This window comes from Apodemus sylvaticus, chromosome 2 (genome assembly GCF_947179515.1).
Source record: "Apodemus sylvaticus chromosome 2, mApoSyl1.1, whole genome shotgun sequence".
Taxonomy (NCBI): Eukaryota; Metazoa; Chordata; class Mammalia; order Rodentia; family Muridae; genus Apodemus; species Apodemus sylvaticus.
Window position 1 is genome coordinate 4,192,830 of NC_067473.1, and position 16,668 is coordinate 4,209,497.

The 16,668-nt window shown below is 42.8% G+C and overlaps 1 protein-coding gene across 11 annotated transcripts in view; it reads left to right on the forward strand.

The window, feature by feature from the left end:
• The first annotated feature begins 231 nt into the window (after nt 1–231).
• The window catches only part of Kmt2c (lysine methyltransferase 2C), a 227,668-nt gene continuing 211,231 nt past the window's right edge, over nt 232–16,668 (forward strand). For all 11 annotated transcript variants that reach the window (XM_052172978.1, XM_052172983.1, XM_052172986.1 and 8 more), the window contains exon 1: nt 232–653. In XM_052172978.1, coding sequence (XP_052028938.1) covers nt 493–653 — 161 coding nt within the window. In that variant the 5' untranslated portion in view covers nt 232–492. The remainder of the gene's footprint in view (nt 654–16,668) is intronic.

Genomic DNA, 16,668 nt, shown 5'->3' on the forward strand with positions numbered 1-16,668 from the left:
CCGGCCCGCCGCCCCCTCCGCGGCCCTTTCTCCTCCCGCCGCGGGCGGCCTGGGGGAGGGGCCGGGCGGAGACCCCTGCGGCCGCCCCCGGCCCGCGCCCCTCGCGTCCCGCCCCGCCCCGCCCCGCCCGCTCGGCGCCGCCCTCCGGCCCGGCCCCGCCGGCCCCGTCCCTGGCCGCGGCGCCCCGCCCCGCGCGGCCGGCCCCGCCCGCCCCGCCCGCTTGCCCGCCGCCCCCCGCCGGCCCCTGCGCGCCGAGTGCGCGCGCCCGCGCCGATGTGTGTGAGTGCGTGTACTGCTAGCTCCATGTTGCCGCCTCTCCCGGTACCTGCTGCTGCTGCTGCTGCTGCTGCTCCCGGGGCTGCGGGAAATGCGAGAGGCTGAGCCGGGGAGGAGCAACTCGAGCAGCAGCAGCGGCGACGGCTGCGGCCGCTGCGGCGGGAGGAGCCCCCCAGGAGGAGGACGGGGATCCATGTGTCTTTCCTGGTGACTAGGATGTCGTCGGAGGAGGACCGGAGCGCGGAGCAGCAGCAGCCCCCGCCAGCACCCCCCGAGGAGCCCGGAGCCCCGGCCCCGAGCCCCGCAGCCGCAGACAAAAGACCTCGGGGCCGGCCTCGCAAAGATGGCGCTTCCCCTTTCCAGAGAGCCAGAAAGAAGTAAGTTGAGCGCGAGGGAGCCAGGCGGGCGGCCAGCGGCGGCGCGGCCCGGAGCTGTCAGGCCCCCGGCCCGGTGGGGGCGGGGCGGCCCAGGCGCGGCCCGGTTCGGCGGCGCCCGCGCAGGTCCCGCCGGCCGCGCCGCGCACTTTACTTTGGAGTTCGGCCTCGCTTCTGGGAGAACCGCCCGGCGGCTTCCCCAGGGCCTAGCCCGGCGTCCGCACACGCCCCGCCGAGCACGCCCAGCTTGCTGCCGGCCCGGCCTCTCGGAGCCACAAAGCTGTGGGCGCCAGGGACCGAGCTGTCAAACGCCGCGGCCGGGTGGTCCCGGTGCGGCGGCCGGCGCTCTTTGTCAGCTTGCGGCTCCTTTAACTTTTCTTGCTCCCAGACCGGTGCTTTTGCTTCTTAATGATACATTAGGAAGCCATTCGAGCCTGTCCTCCCCATCCCCCACCGCCCCGAACCGCACCGCCCGGCCCCGCAGCCGGCGCTCGGGATCGCACGGGCCCAGGTGTGAGCGGGCGAGTCAGAGTTTCGGGAACGCGGCCGGCTTCCGCGGCTCTGACGGCCCAGAGCACTTTGTTTAGGGGAGACAGCGTTAAACGGGTAACTTCAACTCCAGCTGGGCAGGGAATGGCTTTCGATTGTTTTTGAGCGTACGTGAGGACGGTGCCCGGTGGATGAACTGGGAAAGAAGTGTTGTCTTAAAAAGTGGTTATTCGGCAACTTGGCTTGAAAATGAAGGAATCCGTTTTAGTGCCAGTGAGTTAGTGGCTCAGCTATTGTGGCTCTTCGGGGTGCTGCGGAAGATTGGCGACCGTCTTTCAAAGTTGCAGAATGGCGTGTGTTGCTTACTCATTTCATTGTATGATATTCTCGTTGAACTGTCGACGGTGGAAGGGTGCGCTGGGACTTGCAGGCAGAAGCCCACACATTTATGGATAGGCTGTTTGGTTTACCTGCATTCATTTGTTGTGTCTGGTGATTGCAGCAAAAATAGTGCTAACTGAGCCACAGCAAGAACCTGGGCTTTGGGAAACCACTAAGCTCTTGATACAGTGTACCCTTTTTTGGGGTTTGCTATCTTTTTACTACTAAAGGTTCCAGGGCCTTTAGTTGCCTGCATATTTTATCGCCTGCCAGCTCTTACCTAGCTGTGAAAAATCTTGAGAGAAACACTGTATAGAGAATGTATACATCATTACATTAGGCTCTTTGTGATACAAAGTTACAAGTTTATTTTGTCTGATACTTTGTAAGTTGATGTTCTACATAAAATAACATGCCTGCCTTGACTGAAATTTGGAGTCGTTATGTGGAGTTTTGAGTAACTTTGTATTAGGTCAGTTTAACATAAATACTGTTCTAAAAAGCAACACAGGACTAGCTATGTTAGAGGTTTAACATTCCCATTTCACTGTTTAAAAAAACATCTGCATCTCATAAGAGGGTTCATGATGGCGCAGGCCTGTAAGATCTTTTTAAGCCTAGCAGAAGGCAGGTGGAGTTCAAGGCCAATTGGTCTACAGAGGGAGTTCCAGGACAGCCAGGGAGACACAGACAATCCCTGTCTTGAAAAAACAAAACATAAAAAAAACTTACTATACTTTAATTAGAGGTAAATAAATGTTTTATATTTGCGTTTAATTCTTCCTTTTGGATAGAGTACACCTACAAGCCCTCATTTTTGCATTGTTAGGGTCACTCACTTGCAAATGCACGCGCACACTCAATATGCTTCTCCGTGGAGATGAGTTAAGATGTTTTAGCGCAACCCCTTTGAACTAGAAGAAAGGATGACTTAAGTTATTGCCACTTCATTATTTTAATTCTTAGCACTATTATTAATGAAGAAAAAAAAATGGCCTTTTGAGAAGTTAAGTCATTTCCTAAAGAATGACAGTATAGTCTTAAGAACACTTTGGGAAATGTTTAGGTCAATTATGTTTTAACTTTTTTTTTTTCTTATAGATTTGAAAAGCAACACAGAATTCTTTACAGGGAAGTAAAATGTAGTGGTAATTGGCTTCTAACTTTTGAATTCTTTAAAATTAGGTATCTTTTGTAAGGAGTGGAATCTTTAATTGTATTTGAAACATGTAAGTGGAAACTAATATGTGAAATGGATAGCAAAGAGGTTTTTGTTTGTGTATTTCTGCACCAATTAGAATCCATGAGGAAAAGAGCCTGTAGTGAGCAAGACCCTGAAGGTGAAACTGATGTGTAACAAATGTGACTTAAGTTTGGAGTAAATGAATAGTGTGGAATTGCAAAGAGTGAGTGCACCGAAGAAACAAAAGCTAATATCCTTTGTTTGTTTGTTTGAGACAGGCTTTAGCTGGCCAGGTACTTGCATTGTAGACCAGGTTGGTCTTGAAATCAAATCAGAGATTTGCCTGCCTCTGCCTCCTGAGTGCTGGAATTAAAGGCACATATGCTTCCATGCCCTGTCATTGTGCTTGAATTTTTATTAATTAAGTAAACAAATCAAGTATTTAGAGGTTTTTTTTTGTTTGTTTTTGATTTTGGTTTTTTCAAGACAGGGTTTCTCTGTGTAGCCCTGGCTGCCCTGGAACTCACTCTGTAGACCAGGCTGGCTTCCAACTCAGAAATCCGCCTGCCTCTGCCTCCCAGAGTGCTGGGATTAAAGGCGTGCCCCACAACCACCCAGCTGTATTTCTAGTTTTGACTAGCTGAAGTTTTTTTGTTTATCACATGTAAAAGGCATAGGGTATGTAATTAATGTGATTTACATTAACTCTAATTATATTAAAATTATTAACTATCTAAAAGCAAATATTTTGAATTAAAGGCATTACATTTCTGAGGCAGGATTTTAAAAGTTGAGTGTGTGTATATATATATATATATATATATGTATATATACATATATATATGTATATATGAATTTCCTGTTGTACAAATGTCAAATGTAACAGTGTAATTTACATTTTTCTGAAATTTCTTCTGAACTGCGAAGACTAACTATTTAGTTATTTTGCCCCATGGTAAAACAGTACAGGGCGCAGGTCTAATTCTGTTAATGTTAAAAGAAATTTTTTCTGAGGTGTGTGGTGTGTGGTGTGGTGTGTGTGTGTGTTTTGTTTTAAGAATGGATGGTGTCTTGCAAGGGTGTCTTGCAGTACAGCTGGTAACTGTTGTTACTTTGTATTTGTAAGACTTTCTCTAACAAAATGTCTCATACCCACTAACTTGAAATAAGTAATAGATAACTGATTTTCACTACTGTATGTACAGTTGCATAAAAAGTCCCCCAGATCACTATTCGTACCTGTTGAAATAATATAAATATGTAATATTTATGATAGCAGTTCTTAGTCTTTCCTATCCTGTCCTACCCTATCCTACCATTTACTTTCCCTTCAACCCTCCCTTTCTCTTTTTTTTTTTTTTTTTTGAGATAAGGAAGGCCTATTATATATCCCAGGCTGACCTTGAACTCGATATGTAGCTTGAGCTGGCCTCCCAGAGCAGGCTTTGTAGGTCTGTACAGCCTTGCTAAGCAAACAATAGTTCTTAATTTTTAATACTTTTTTTTTTTTTTTTGGTTTTTTGGATTTGGTTTTTTTTCGAGACAGGTTTTCTCTGTATAGCCCTGGCTGTCCTGGAACTCATTCTGTAGACCGGGCTGGCCTTGAACTCAGAAATCCGCTTGCCTCTGCCCCCCAGAGTGCTGGGATCACAGGCGTGCGCCACCTCCGCCCAGCGATTTTTAATACTTTTAAGCTAGCAGATAAGTGGGGATTATATATAATATATATTATATATCCTATGGAATCTCCATCCATCCATATATCTATCCATCGATCCATCCCACCTACCTATCTATCTTTACTGATCTTTGGTCCATAGGCTCTACTAAAGTGTTTTAAATTAATTGAAAACTGCATCTAAGACTGTCAGCCTCTCTTTCCTGTTGGGGAGATTGTTCTCTAACTTGGCCACACTGTAGTTTACTGTTGGTTTATTCCTAGGAATTTGTAATATTTGACAATATGATGTTTTTAGTCATAATTTCACATTGCTTGTTAATATATTAAGTTAATTAAACAGATGTCCATGCACATATAAAAGTGTCTATATCGTTTAATTTCTCATTCTTAAGATTTACTTTTTCTTTTTTGATTTTGGTTTTTCTTCGAGACAGGGTTTCTCTGTATAGCCCTGGCTGTCCTGGAACTCACTCTGTAGACCAGGCTGGCCTTGAACTCAGAAATCTGCCTACCTCTGCCTCCCAGAGTGCTGGGATTACAGGCGTGCTCTACCACTGCCTGGCTTAATTTCTCATTCTTAAATGACTTATTACAATTTCCTCTTACTTAATTCTGTGATGCATTATGTAGTCAGCTTGCAGAGTTACAAATTGATTACAAGACAATATATAAGATGCATTGCATTACTTGCTTTCTGTTTTGTAAAATTATAGGTTATTCTCTGGGCCCCAGGTTTCTTTAATTAGATAGTGGCTGTCCAGCATTTATATCTTTTAAGTCAGTGTAAGCTTATAACTAAGGAGCTTTCATGGTACTTCATTTACCTTCCAAAATAAATGTGGTCAGTCTTTATGCATGAAGAACACTAGACTGCACTGAAGAGATGACTCTGTGGTTAAGAGTACTTATTGCTTTTCCAGAGTTCAGGGATTTGGTTCCCATATCCATGTTGGGCAGTTTATAAGGTGCACATACATATCTTTAGACAAATACTCATACATATAATATCTTTAGTTGATTGTGGTGGTACACACCTTTGATCCTAGCTAGTACAGGCAGAGGGAGACAGAGGCAGATGGAACAATCTCTGGGGTCTACATAAGTATGGTCTACATAACAAAGTTCCAGGCCAACCAGAGTTACACAGTGAAACCCTGTCTTTTTTTTTGTTTGTTTGTTTGTTTGTTTGTTTGTTTTTTTTTGGTTTTTCGAGACAGGGTTTCCCTGTGTAGCCCTGGCTGTCCTGGAACTTACTCTGTAGACCCGGCTGGCCTTGAACTCAGAAATCCGCCTGCCTCTGCCTCCCAAGTGCTGGGATTAAAGGCGTGCGCCACCACCGCCCGGCTGAAACCCTGTCTTAAAACAAAGCAAGCAAGCAAGCAGGCAGGCAGGCAGGCAGGCAGCATCCTTGGCAGCATCCTTTACAAACCACAGAGCACTAGAAGCTCTCTCTGCATGCTTTCCTGGTGGAGAGGTGTGTAGTATAGTGCCCTTAAGATGGTGTCATGTTTTGGCTTTTCATCTGTGACTCTCTTAGCAACAAGTTGATGCCACAGAATAACCTTTCTAATAGATGTGTTTATTTTTTACATTTGTGTCTGTGTGTGCGCACACATGTGTATATATGGACACCTGCATTCCTCAGTGTATTTGTGGAGGTGAGAGGGCAAGCTTGGGACTAGGCTTGCCTACCATGTAGGTTCCAGTGAGACAGGAAGTGCGTTTAGCCAATATTTCACTGTGTTGTTTTTATTTAGCAAGCTAATTAATCCCTTCCTTCTCTTATAATATTTTCTTTATCATGCTTATACCCAGTAACTATTTTTAGAATTTCTTGGCAAGATAAGTTTTGAAAAGTTATCAAGTAAAATAAGCATGTTTTTTTTTTTTTGTTAAATGATGGGCTCGTATATCAATGTGTGCTGGTAGTGGTGATGAAATATTTAGCAGGAAAACCAATCATGAATTTGGAATCCGAAGTGTGTGTGTGTGTTTTCCTGAGATATAATTTCTCTGTGTAGCACCGGCTGTCCTGGAACTTGCTCTGGAGAGCAGGCTGCCCTTGAACTCAGAGATTTGCATGCTTCTGCCTCTCCAGTGCTGGGATCAAAGGTGTGTGCCATAGCCTCCTGATGTATCTGAAGTTTTTTTTTAAATTTATTTAATTTTACTTTAAATTAATTAATCTTTTGAGCCAGGCTTTCACTATTTATCCCTGGCTGGCCTGAAACTCATTGTGTAGACCAGTCTGGGCTTGAACTCACTGAGATCTCTCTGCCTCTGCCGACTGCAAGAGAAGCAGGTTCTCTCTGTATGAGCCATCTCTACATCCGGAAATTGGACTTTTAAATCTCTTGCAGAATATGAAAGACTTACCACGAGCACAGGTTAGAGACACAGGAATGACACAGCTCTTCTGTTTTAGTATGTTAGGAAGCTTCATGCAAAGGCTGTTTCGCAGCTGCCGCTGCTGCTGCAGGCAGGGCAGCAGGAGCTATATAACACAATTTGAGATGACATAGGCTTCCCGTTTACTTTTAAATTAAAAGCATTTTCTTAGATTTTGTTTTTATTTTATGTGGACGAGTGTTTTGATTGCATGTGTGTTTACACCACCTGCATGCCTGCCTGAGCCTGAGGAGGCCAGAAGAAGGCACCAGATCCCCTGGAACTGCAGTCAGTAGGTTGCTGTGAGTCACCATGTGAGTGCTGGCAACCAAACGCAGGTCCTCTGCAGAGCAACAAGTGTTCTTAGTGCCGAGCCAGACTTCCAGCCCTCTGGAAATAATTAAGACAGTTCTTTCCTTGTGGGTTAACATTAATACATTAATTGATTAATTTGTATGTACATATGTGTGTGAACACACACACTAACTACACACACATACACACACCACATACACAAAGGTCTCAGCACAACTTGGAGGACTCCGTTTTCTGTTCTCTCCTTCTATCACATGGTACTTGGGATCAAATCAAAATCAGATGGCCAAGCTTTGAGGCAGGTGCCTTTACTGACTGGTTGAGCCATCTTGCGGACCCTTGTTAACTTTAAAAAAAAAAGACTATCAATGTATCTGTAATTGGCTTGAAATTTGATATGTAGACCAGGCTGGCCTTGAAGTTGTCATGTGCCTTCTGCCTCTGCCTCCCAACTTCTAGAATTATAGGCGTGTTCTACTACATCTGACTCTGCTGACTTTTTTTTTTTTTTTTTTTTTTTTTTTTTTGGCACATGTCACTCACAGAACATGCTAAAATGTCTGGAACAGTTAACTCTGCAAGAGTCACCAGCTAAATGGAGTCCTGGAAGGTTTACAGGAAGTAGTATTTGAATTAAAGCCTGAAGGGTTGATGAGGTTTAGCCAGATAGAGTGATAAGAAAGTGAGACTGAGAGCAGGGGAAAGAATACAATTATTTCAGAGGGTAGTTAAGAGTGTTTTCCTGGAGAGTGGAGGCAGAGGCTCAATATAGGGAGTGGGATTAAGTTGTAGTATAGTCAGGGTTATCAAGGCTTTTCACATGTGCTACAGAGTCATAGTTCGATCCGGAATGATGGTTCACTTTTAAAGCCTTGGAGGAGAAAATATGAGTGAAAATGTTTGGTGGGTGGTTCTTTTTTAGTCATGTTGTTTTGAGATGATCTAGAGGTGAGGAGGCCTGGTCCTGAACTCCTGATCCTCCTCCTGCATCCTAAGTGTTGTTTTACAGCTCTGACTGGTCTGGATCTCGGGAGCTCCACCTGTAATTTAATGACGGTTATTTTAGAAAAAAACACCAAGATAAAAAGTTTGAAGAGATATGCTACCTGCAGGCAGTGATTTATGTGCTGCTATTACTGTGTCAAAGCAAAGGCAGAGGGAAGCTTGGTGGATTTGTGGCAGAGAAGAAAGAAGTCCTCATCACTACCAGAGTATAAAAGTTTCCATAGATAGCTAGAGGATAGAAATGTTCAACAGGTATCTGGGGATGTAGGAATGGGATTTAGGAAAAGCTCAGCCTAGGTAATTAAGGATGTGATGTACCTGAATCTGCTTACAAGCTGTGGTCTGCTCTGCAGTTTTCTTTCTGATGGGGATGTACCCAAAACCTCAGTTTAGAAAGTTCTTAACTACTTGAACTATACCTCTGACCCCTACTGTACAAATTTTTATCAAGACAAAGATAAATTTGTGTAAACCAGTGTGGGAGGTTACCTGTTGGTTTGTTGACTTGAGGAAAACCTTTTCAGGAACTGTGAAGTTTTAAGTTTAATGCTGACTTTATCCTATAAAAAGTACACAAGCTTAAACTTGTGCTGATTTTTTTTTTTTTTTGTATAGAAAAATATTTCGGAGGGTATATACACTTTGTACTGTACTTCCTTTTTTTTTTTTTTTTTTTTGGATTTTGGTTTTTTCAAGACAGGGTTTCTCTGTATAGTCCTTGCTGTCCTGGAACTCACTCACTCTGTAGACCAGGCTGGCCTGGAACTCAGAAATCTGCCTGCCTCTGCCTCCCAGAGTGCTGGTATTACAGGCGTGTGCCACCACCGCCCAGCTTGTACTTCTTAAATTAAAAAAAAAGCTAGTAATTTATTTTGCTTTTGAGACAGAGTCTCACTATATAGCCCTGGATGGCCTTGCATTTATTGCCTTTGTTTCTTCAGTGCTGGGTCTAAAAATTATGAGCCACCATGCCTGGCAAAGGTTAATACTTTTAAAAAATTCTGGAGAAAAACCAGTAATTATTATTTTTTAATTTAGTTTATTCTTTGTGTGAGAACGTGTTTATATATGGTGTTGAGGCAGGGTTTCCCCACCCTTCAGGGACTTAATGTCTTTGGCTGGCTAGCAACCTTGCTATGTAGACGGGATGACCTATAACTTGTCCAAGTCCAGTCACCTGCATCTGCCTTCCAAGTGCTGAGATTAAAGGCATGTGCCATCAGGTTAGACTCAAAGCAGGCTTTTTTACTGAATGTTTTTCAGCAGTCCACCAAGTGAACCATACCTAGGCTCAAGATTTGTTTCTTTTTGTTTTCGAGACAGGGTTTCTCTGTATAGCCCTGGATGTCCTGGAACTCACTCTGTAGACCAGACTGGCCTCAAACTCAGAAATCTGCCTGTGTGCCACCGCCGCCCGGTTCTGAATGTTTTTCATTATAAAGAACAGTAACTCCCTAGGAAAGCTTTGTACTTAATAATGTTATGACAAAAAATGATTTTAGTTTGTTTTCATTATTCAAACCTATAAAAGTCGGTATTGTGGAGGTTTTTTTTAAACTTTTTTTTAAAGACTTATTTATTTATTTATATGAGTACTAGTCTGGCTTTGTGCCTCTACCTCCAGAATACTGGGATTGTAGGTCTGTACTACCATGACAGGCAGGCACATCTTTTTCTTTTTTAATTTATTTTATTATTAACTTGTGATTCCATGGGTTCTAGGAACTGAACTCAGGCCTGAGCTGTCAGTGCTTTTACATGCTGAACCATCTTGCTGGCTTCATTTCTTACATATTTCCTAGTTGGCAATGTTTGCTTTCTAAGTTTAACTGTAACCTATTACACTAGAAGCAAAGTAGTTTGACTGTCGTTGTAGTCCATATGTTTTTGTTGTTAATCCCATCTTTTAGTGGAACCTAGTAAAAATAAGGCAAAACAAAACTTCCTTTCTCTTTTCTCTCTCTCTTTTTTTGAGACAAGGTTTAAAAATCCTGTGTAACCCTGGCTGTCTTAGAACTCAATCTGTAGACCAGCATGGCCTCAAATTCCTGCCTCTGTCTCCTGTGTGCTGGGATTAAAGACATGTGCCATCACCTCTATTTCTTGTTACTTGGAATTTTTTTCCCAGTGCCAGAGCATTATTGTGTGGTAGACAAGCATTGTGGCACTGAGCTATATTCTCAACATAGCTTTGAAATTATAATGCATTTCATCTTTGATATAAGCATCAAATTATGTTTAAAAAATGACCACATGAAATCTTAAGTCTTTCATAATTAGTGCAACTAAAGAAAGTTGAAGTATTTGGTTATGGTGTCCATGTTTTTCTCCAATGAGACTCCTATCAGATGATATACCTATCATTGCATATTAAAATCACTACCACCATCACCATATATATATATCTCCATTATATCCATCCATCCCTGGCTGCCCTGGAACTCAGTATATAGATTAGGCTAGCCTCAAAGTCAAAAGCAGATTTGCCTGCTTCTTCTTCATTAGTGCTGATATTAAAAATTTTGCAACATCAACACTCTAGGCTAGGTGTGACTTGGAAGAATATTTAATCTGAGCTGGAATGTGGTCGCATATGCCTTTAATCCCAGCACTCTGGAGGCAGAGGTAGGCAGATCCTGCTTAACAGAGCTTCCTTGGTTAGCTTGCTGTTTCTGAAGGAACTGAGACTGGGGTGTCCAACATAGTACCAAAAAACAAAGCCAGAAGTAACCTGCTGGAGGTATCACCATGCTCAAACTCAAATTGTACTATAGAGCTGTAGTTACTATAGAACTAACTATTAGTTATATACACATCAAGATGGTATCTGTATAATACTAAAGGAACAAATGGTATCTGCTGTTGTAAGTAACCCCATTGGGCCTTATAGTCAATTTGTTGTGTAGTACCCTATGGTTGTGTCTTGTCTTGTCCTGTTTGGCAGTAGTAATGACACTTGATTAGGTTTGGGTACAGCTTTTTCTTTTGCACTTTGGGAGACTTTTTTTTTTTTTTTTTTAAAGATTTATTTATTTTATGTGTGTGAGTACACTTGTCGCTGTCTTCAGACGCACCAGAAGAGGGCATCAGATCTCAGTACAGATGGTTGTGAGCCATCATGTAGTTGCTGGTAATTGAGCTCAAGACCTGGAAGAGCAGCCGGTGCTCTTAACTACTGAGCCATTTCCCAGCCCCACACTTTGGGAGTCTAAAGTAATTGCAGTGCTAGGAGATCTGTGGAGTGGGAGAGGTTGCCAGACTAACTGTTCCAGAGGCTCAGGAGGGTTCAAGTCCTAGCTGACTTTCTGGTCTAATGTAGTCAGAAAAGCAACCACTAGTAAGAGTAGAGACACTACCTAGCTGAACCTAACCAAGACTGTGAAATTATGAATAACTATTGTTTGTTAGCAGCCACAAATAATAGTAATAACAGACATTAGGCTGGCAAGATTACTTAGTGTGTAAAAGTGCTTACCACCAAGTCAGTCTGATTCAGGGGACCCGCATGGTAGAGGGAGAAAACCTTGGCACGCACGCACGCACACACGCACACACACACACACACACACACACACACACACAAGGGTATAAGCAGATACTAGCAGATATAATAAAAATAACAAAAGGAGATGGTTTTATGAATTAAGGGACCGAAATATTACCTGATACAAATGATAATGACTACTGCTTTTAAGGGTCTTTTCCTGAGGTTAAATGAGGCTTCCTGCTACTTTGGCCCTTATTTCTCTAAGGTATTTTGATGTAGAGATGGATTATTATTGAGGAGTTTGGTATTTAAAAAATGCTGTTATCAGGACTGTGATTTTAGGTTGGTTAATAGAGTGCTTGCCTAAGATGCATGAAGCCCTGTGTTTGAGCTGCAGTGCCTGTTATCTCAGCTGGGGAGGTGGTGGCTTGAGAATCAGAAGTTCAAGGCCACCCTTTACTACAGATCCAATGTGAGGAAAGCCAGCCTTGGATGCGGGCTAGAGTGTCTCAAATCCAGTCTCAAACATAGTTACATGAATATACATTGGTCTGTAATTAGGTAGTTTCTAGTAGCTAAAATAATTTTGAATACATGAAACTAGTAGGAGTTTCCTTTTTTTGACTTGGGCATGTGTGATACAGTGAACCTTTGCACTTTATTGAGAGGACTAGGTTCTATTCTGGTTCTGGTGTGTCAGTAAGGACTAACTAGGTGGTCCTTCTCCTTCTAATCCCTGCCTTTGTGCAGGGCATTATGTAGATAAGCATGGCCTTGATCTTGAGGGAGACCCACCAGTCTCTGCCACCCTACTACTGGGTTTAAAGATGTATGCCATCATTTCCATCTGCCTCTCCAGTCCATTCCCACCCCACCCCACCCCCCATTTAAAATAGAAACTTAAGAACACTAGAGACTTAAACTAGTATGTATTTCTCTTTCACACCAAATTTTGTAGACTAGGAGCTAAGTAGGTGAAGAGTGTCTTTGCACTGCAGAGTCACTCTACTGGAGACCCTCCTTCTTTGTGTTTCTAGGGTATGGCATTTGCTTTAAGATTCCATGATGCTCACTAGAGCCCCAGTCATCACATCTGTGTCCTATGAAGAAGAGTAGAGGAGAGTACAGATCTTTAAAACAGCACTGGCTGTGTGTGTGTGTGTGTGTGTGTGTGTGTGTGTGTGTGTGTAGCTTAGCACTCAGGAGACATAGGCAGGAGGATCTCTTGTTCTTAAAGGCCAGCCTGGTCTACAGTGAAACACTGTTTCAGAAATGCACTGGTGTGTGTGTGTGTGTGTGTGTGAGTTAAGAGCACTAATTATTTCAGAGGATCCAAATTAGATTTCTATCCATCTCATGGTGACCCATAACTCGAGCTGCATGGTATCTGATGCCCTCCTCTGACCTTTAGGAGTACTAGACATACATGTAGTATGCATACACATGCAGGTAAAATACTGACATATAATAAATTAGAAAAAATATTTTAAAGGCACCTTATGTTTAAGCTTGAATGTAAGTGGAACATAGTCGTAGTGGTCATATGGCCAGTGTAGCTATAAGGGAATCTAGGACTGTAATAAAAAAGTTATATATGTGTAACCCTGGCTGTCCTGGGACTCACTCTGTAGATCTTGCTGGCCTTGAACGCAGAGATCCTTCTTGCCTCTGCCTCCTAAGTGCTAGGATTAAAGGTGTGTGCCACCACTGCCTGGCAATTTTATTTATTATGCATGTATTTGGATATACATGTGCTACTGCATGTGTGTGGTATGACAGAGGACAAGGTATGGGCATTGGTTCTCTCTTTACTATGTGGGCCCAGGTATCAGACTCAGGTCAGACATTTGGTAGCAAGTGCCTTTACCTACTAAGACATCTTGTAAACCTGGGTTTTGTCTCTTTATTATTGAGATTTTATTGTTGAGATTCAGCCCCCCTCTCCCCGCCATGTGGAAGGAAAGAGTTAAATATTATAATTGCTGTGTATTGTAGTGAAATTATATGTGACTTAATTTTTTTCCAAGTGTGATGCCACTGGTCTGTAATGCCAGCACCTGGAGGCAAAGGCGAGAGGAGGATTGCTGTGAGATTGAGGACATCCTGATTTACATGACCCCAGGCTAGGCAGGGATATTGAGTCCATGCCTAAAATAAAGTAAATCTGTTTTTTTTCCTTTTTCCTAAGTATGTTCCTGAAGAAATAAATGTTACCTTTACTTGAGTTTACTTACTTCTTTTTTGTTAATCACCCTGGGAACATGTTGGGCAAAGTCAACTAAGAAGCACTGTATCAGAGAGGTCAGCGTAAGACAAAATACCTGTCCTTCCTCACACTGTGGAAATTCATTGCCTGTTAATGCAAAATGACTCACAGTAGCAGGCAGCACAAAGAACTGAGGACTCTTGGAGAAAGCAGCCATTGCTCTTAACTGCTGAGCCCATCATGACTTTAGCCCTGTAAATGATTTTTTGTTTTGTTATTTTGTTTTTCTTGGCTTTTTTTGAGAGAGGGTTTCTCTGTGTAGCCCTGGCTGTCCTGGAACTCACTCTGTAGACCAGGCTGGCCTCGAACTCAGAAAATCTGCCTGACTTTGCCTCCCAAGTGCTGGGATTAAAGGCAAGTGCCACCACTGCCCAGCCTTTTTCTTTTTTCTTTTTCTTTTTTTTCAGGCTGATCTTGATACAAGGTCAGCTTCCCAAACACTGGTATACACCACTTATTTCTGGGAGTTCTCCTATCCCCTTTATATTGGTTTTTAAAGAAAAGGTCTCATGCACCTCTGTCTGGAGTTCATTAGAGCTGGCTCTGGTAACATTGGCATGGCATGGGAGAGTTTGTCTTGTCCCTTGCTGGCTGCAGGCAAGGGAGTAGGCCCTGCCCATCCTCCCCTGAGCACAGTGGGAGAGTTGGCCTGGTGGGCTACCAGCTCAGCTACCACCCAAGCCCAGATCCAGGGCTTTGAGCTGGCCCACCCCAACAGCTACCCCATCTGTGAAGGGGTCCTGCAGATTCAAACGGTAACAACAGGATATCTGAGAGGAGTCATTGGTCTGGTTCTAGGCCTCTGGCTTCTACTACACTATAGACTCATTGCAGTGAGCATTTTTAAGGAAAAAAATGTGACAAATCAAAGCTTCTGTGGCAAGATTTTTATTTATTTTATTTATTTATTTATTTTTGATTTGGTTTTTTGGAGACAGGGTTTCTCTGGAAAGCCCTGGCTGTCCTGGAACTCACTCTGTAGATCGGGCTGGCCTCGAATCCCAGAGTGCTGAGTGCTGGGATTACAGGCGTGCGCCTCCACCCGGCAGATTTTCATTTTTTATCTTTTTGTTCTATTTTGTTGGGGGGAGGTTGTAAGGGTGGAGGTCAGATTTGGAGGAATGGGAAGATGAATGAGATTGTGGTACGTGATATGGAATTCACAAGAATCAATAAAAAGGTAAAAAGAAAAGAAAAGGTTTCTCATTGTAGCCCAGTCTAGCCTTGAACTTGATGAAATTCTCCTGCCTTAGTCTTCATTCAGTATGCTGGGACTACAGGCATGACCCACCGAAACCAGGCTCTCTGAAGTCTTAAATGATAACATTGCTGAAGAGAACTAACTAGGTGATGGGTGTGTGTGGGAATGAGAAACTGGTATGTGGCTGGTATTTGATAGACACTTGTTGTGTTTTCTGAAAGTCACATCATTCGATATTTAATCACTTAGGGCAGAATTGTCAGACCTAGTTTTACAGGTAAAGGGGCTGCTTTAGGACAGTCTTGGTTGCAAAGACATATCTAACCATGGCCCTGGTTTTTAAATAAACACATGCTTTATTGGAAGGAGAAGGAAGGGATAAAATTGGGGCTTCACTTTTTTTTTTTTTTTACCATGGGCAATAGAGAGTTATTGAGGATGTTAAACAGTAGAAATATATCTGTTAGAAAAATCATCTTGGCAGGGATAGTAAAGCCATAACTAGTGATTCTGTTGCTTGGTTTATTTGTTTATTTATGTTTACATATTTATTATATATGAGTTTACTGTATGTGTGCCTTCAGACACTCCAGAAGAGGGAGTCAGATCGCATTACAGATGGTTGTGAGCCACCATGTGGTTGCTGGGATTGAACTCAGAAACTTCAGTCAGTGTAGCCGCTGAGCCACCTCTCCAGCCCCCATTGCTTGGTTATTAGTACTAAATGATGGATCTTTGCTTAGCAGGTATGAGGAGCTTGGTTTGATTCTAGCATAGAAAAAAAAAGCATATCAAAGTAACTTTTAAAAAAGCTATTTATTTATTTATTTATTTTATTATTTATTATATGTAAGTACATTGTAGCTGTCTTCAGACACTCCAGAAGAGGGCGTCAGATCTCGTTACGGATGGTTGTGAGCTACCACGTGGCTCCTGGGATTTGAACTCAGGACCTTTGGAAGAGCAGTCAGTGATCATAATCGCTGAGCCATCTCTTCAGCCCCTCTAAGTAACTTCTGTTTTGCTTTCTTTTCTTTGCTTTAGCAGCATCTTAGTGCAGCTAAGTAAATTCTAGTTAGTTTCACCCTCATTCCCGGCTCTTGCTCATCTTCTTAACAAATAAAATACTCTTCCTACTTTCACGTCTTGTGGTCACAAAATGTAGTCGCTTGCTTGCACAGATGTGGGTGAGATGTCTAATTTTGAGTATGGACAGTTTATCGGCTACTATACTATTGGAAGAAAATGATGCCCTTTCTCCTGGATCTCTGAGTTTGAGGCCAGCCTAGCCTGGTCACAGTGAGAGTTCCAGGACAGCCAGAACCACACAGGGAAACCTTGTGTTGAAAAGCAAAAAGCAAAAAGATAGTTTTCATTTGTTTTTTGGTTTTGTTGTTTTAGGTCACAGTGTAACCCTGGCTGGCCTTGAAGGCATTGTGTTCTGCTTGTCTACCGGGGATTAAAGGGGTACACTACTGGGATGGTCCTAATTGTGTGTGATTTTTCTTTTTTATTCTTTTCTTCTTTTTCCTCTTCCTTTTGTTCTTCTCCTTTCTCCTTCTCTCCTTCCTCTTCCTCCTCTTCCTTATACTGTTTTTAAAAATGGTTTTATTTCATATGTA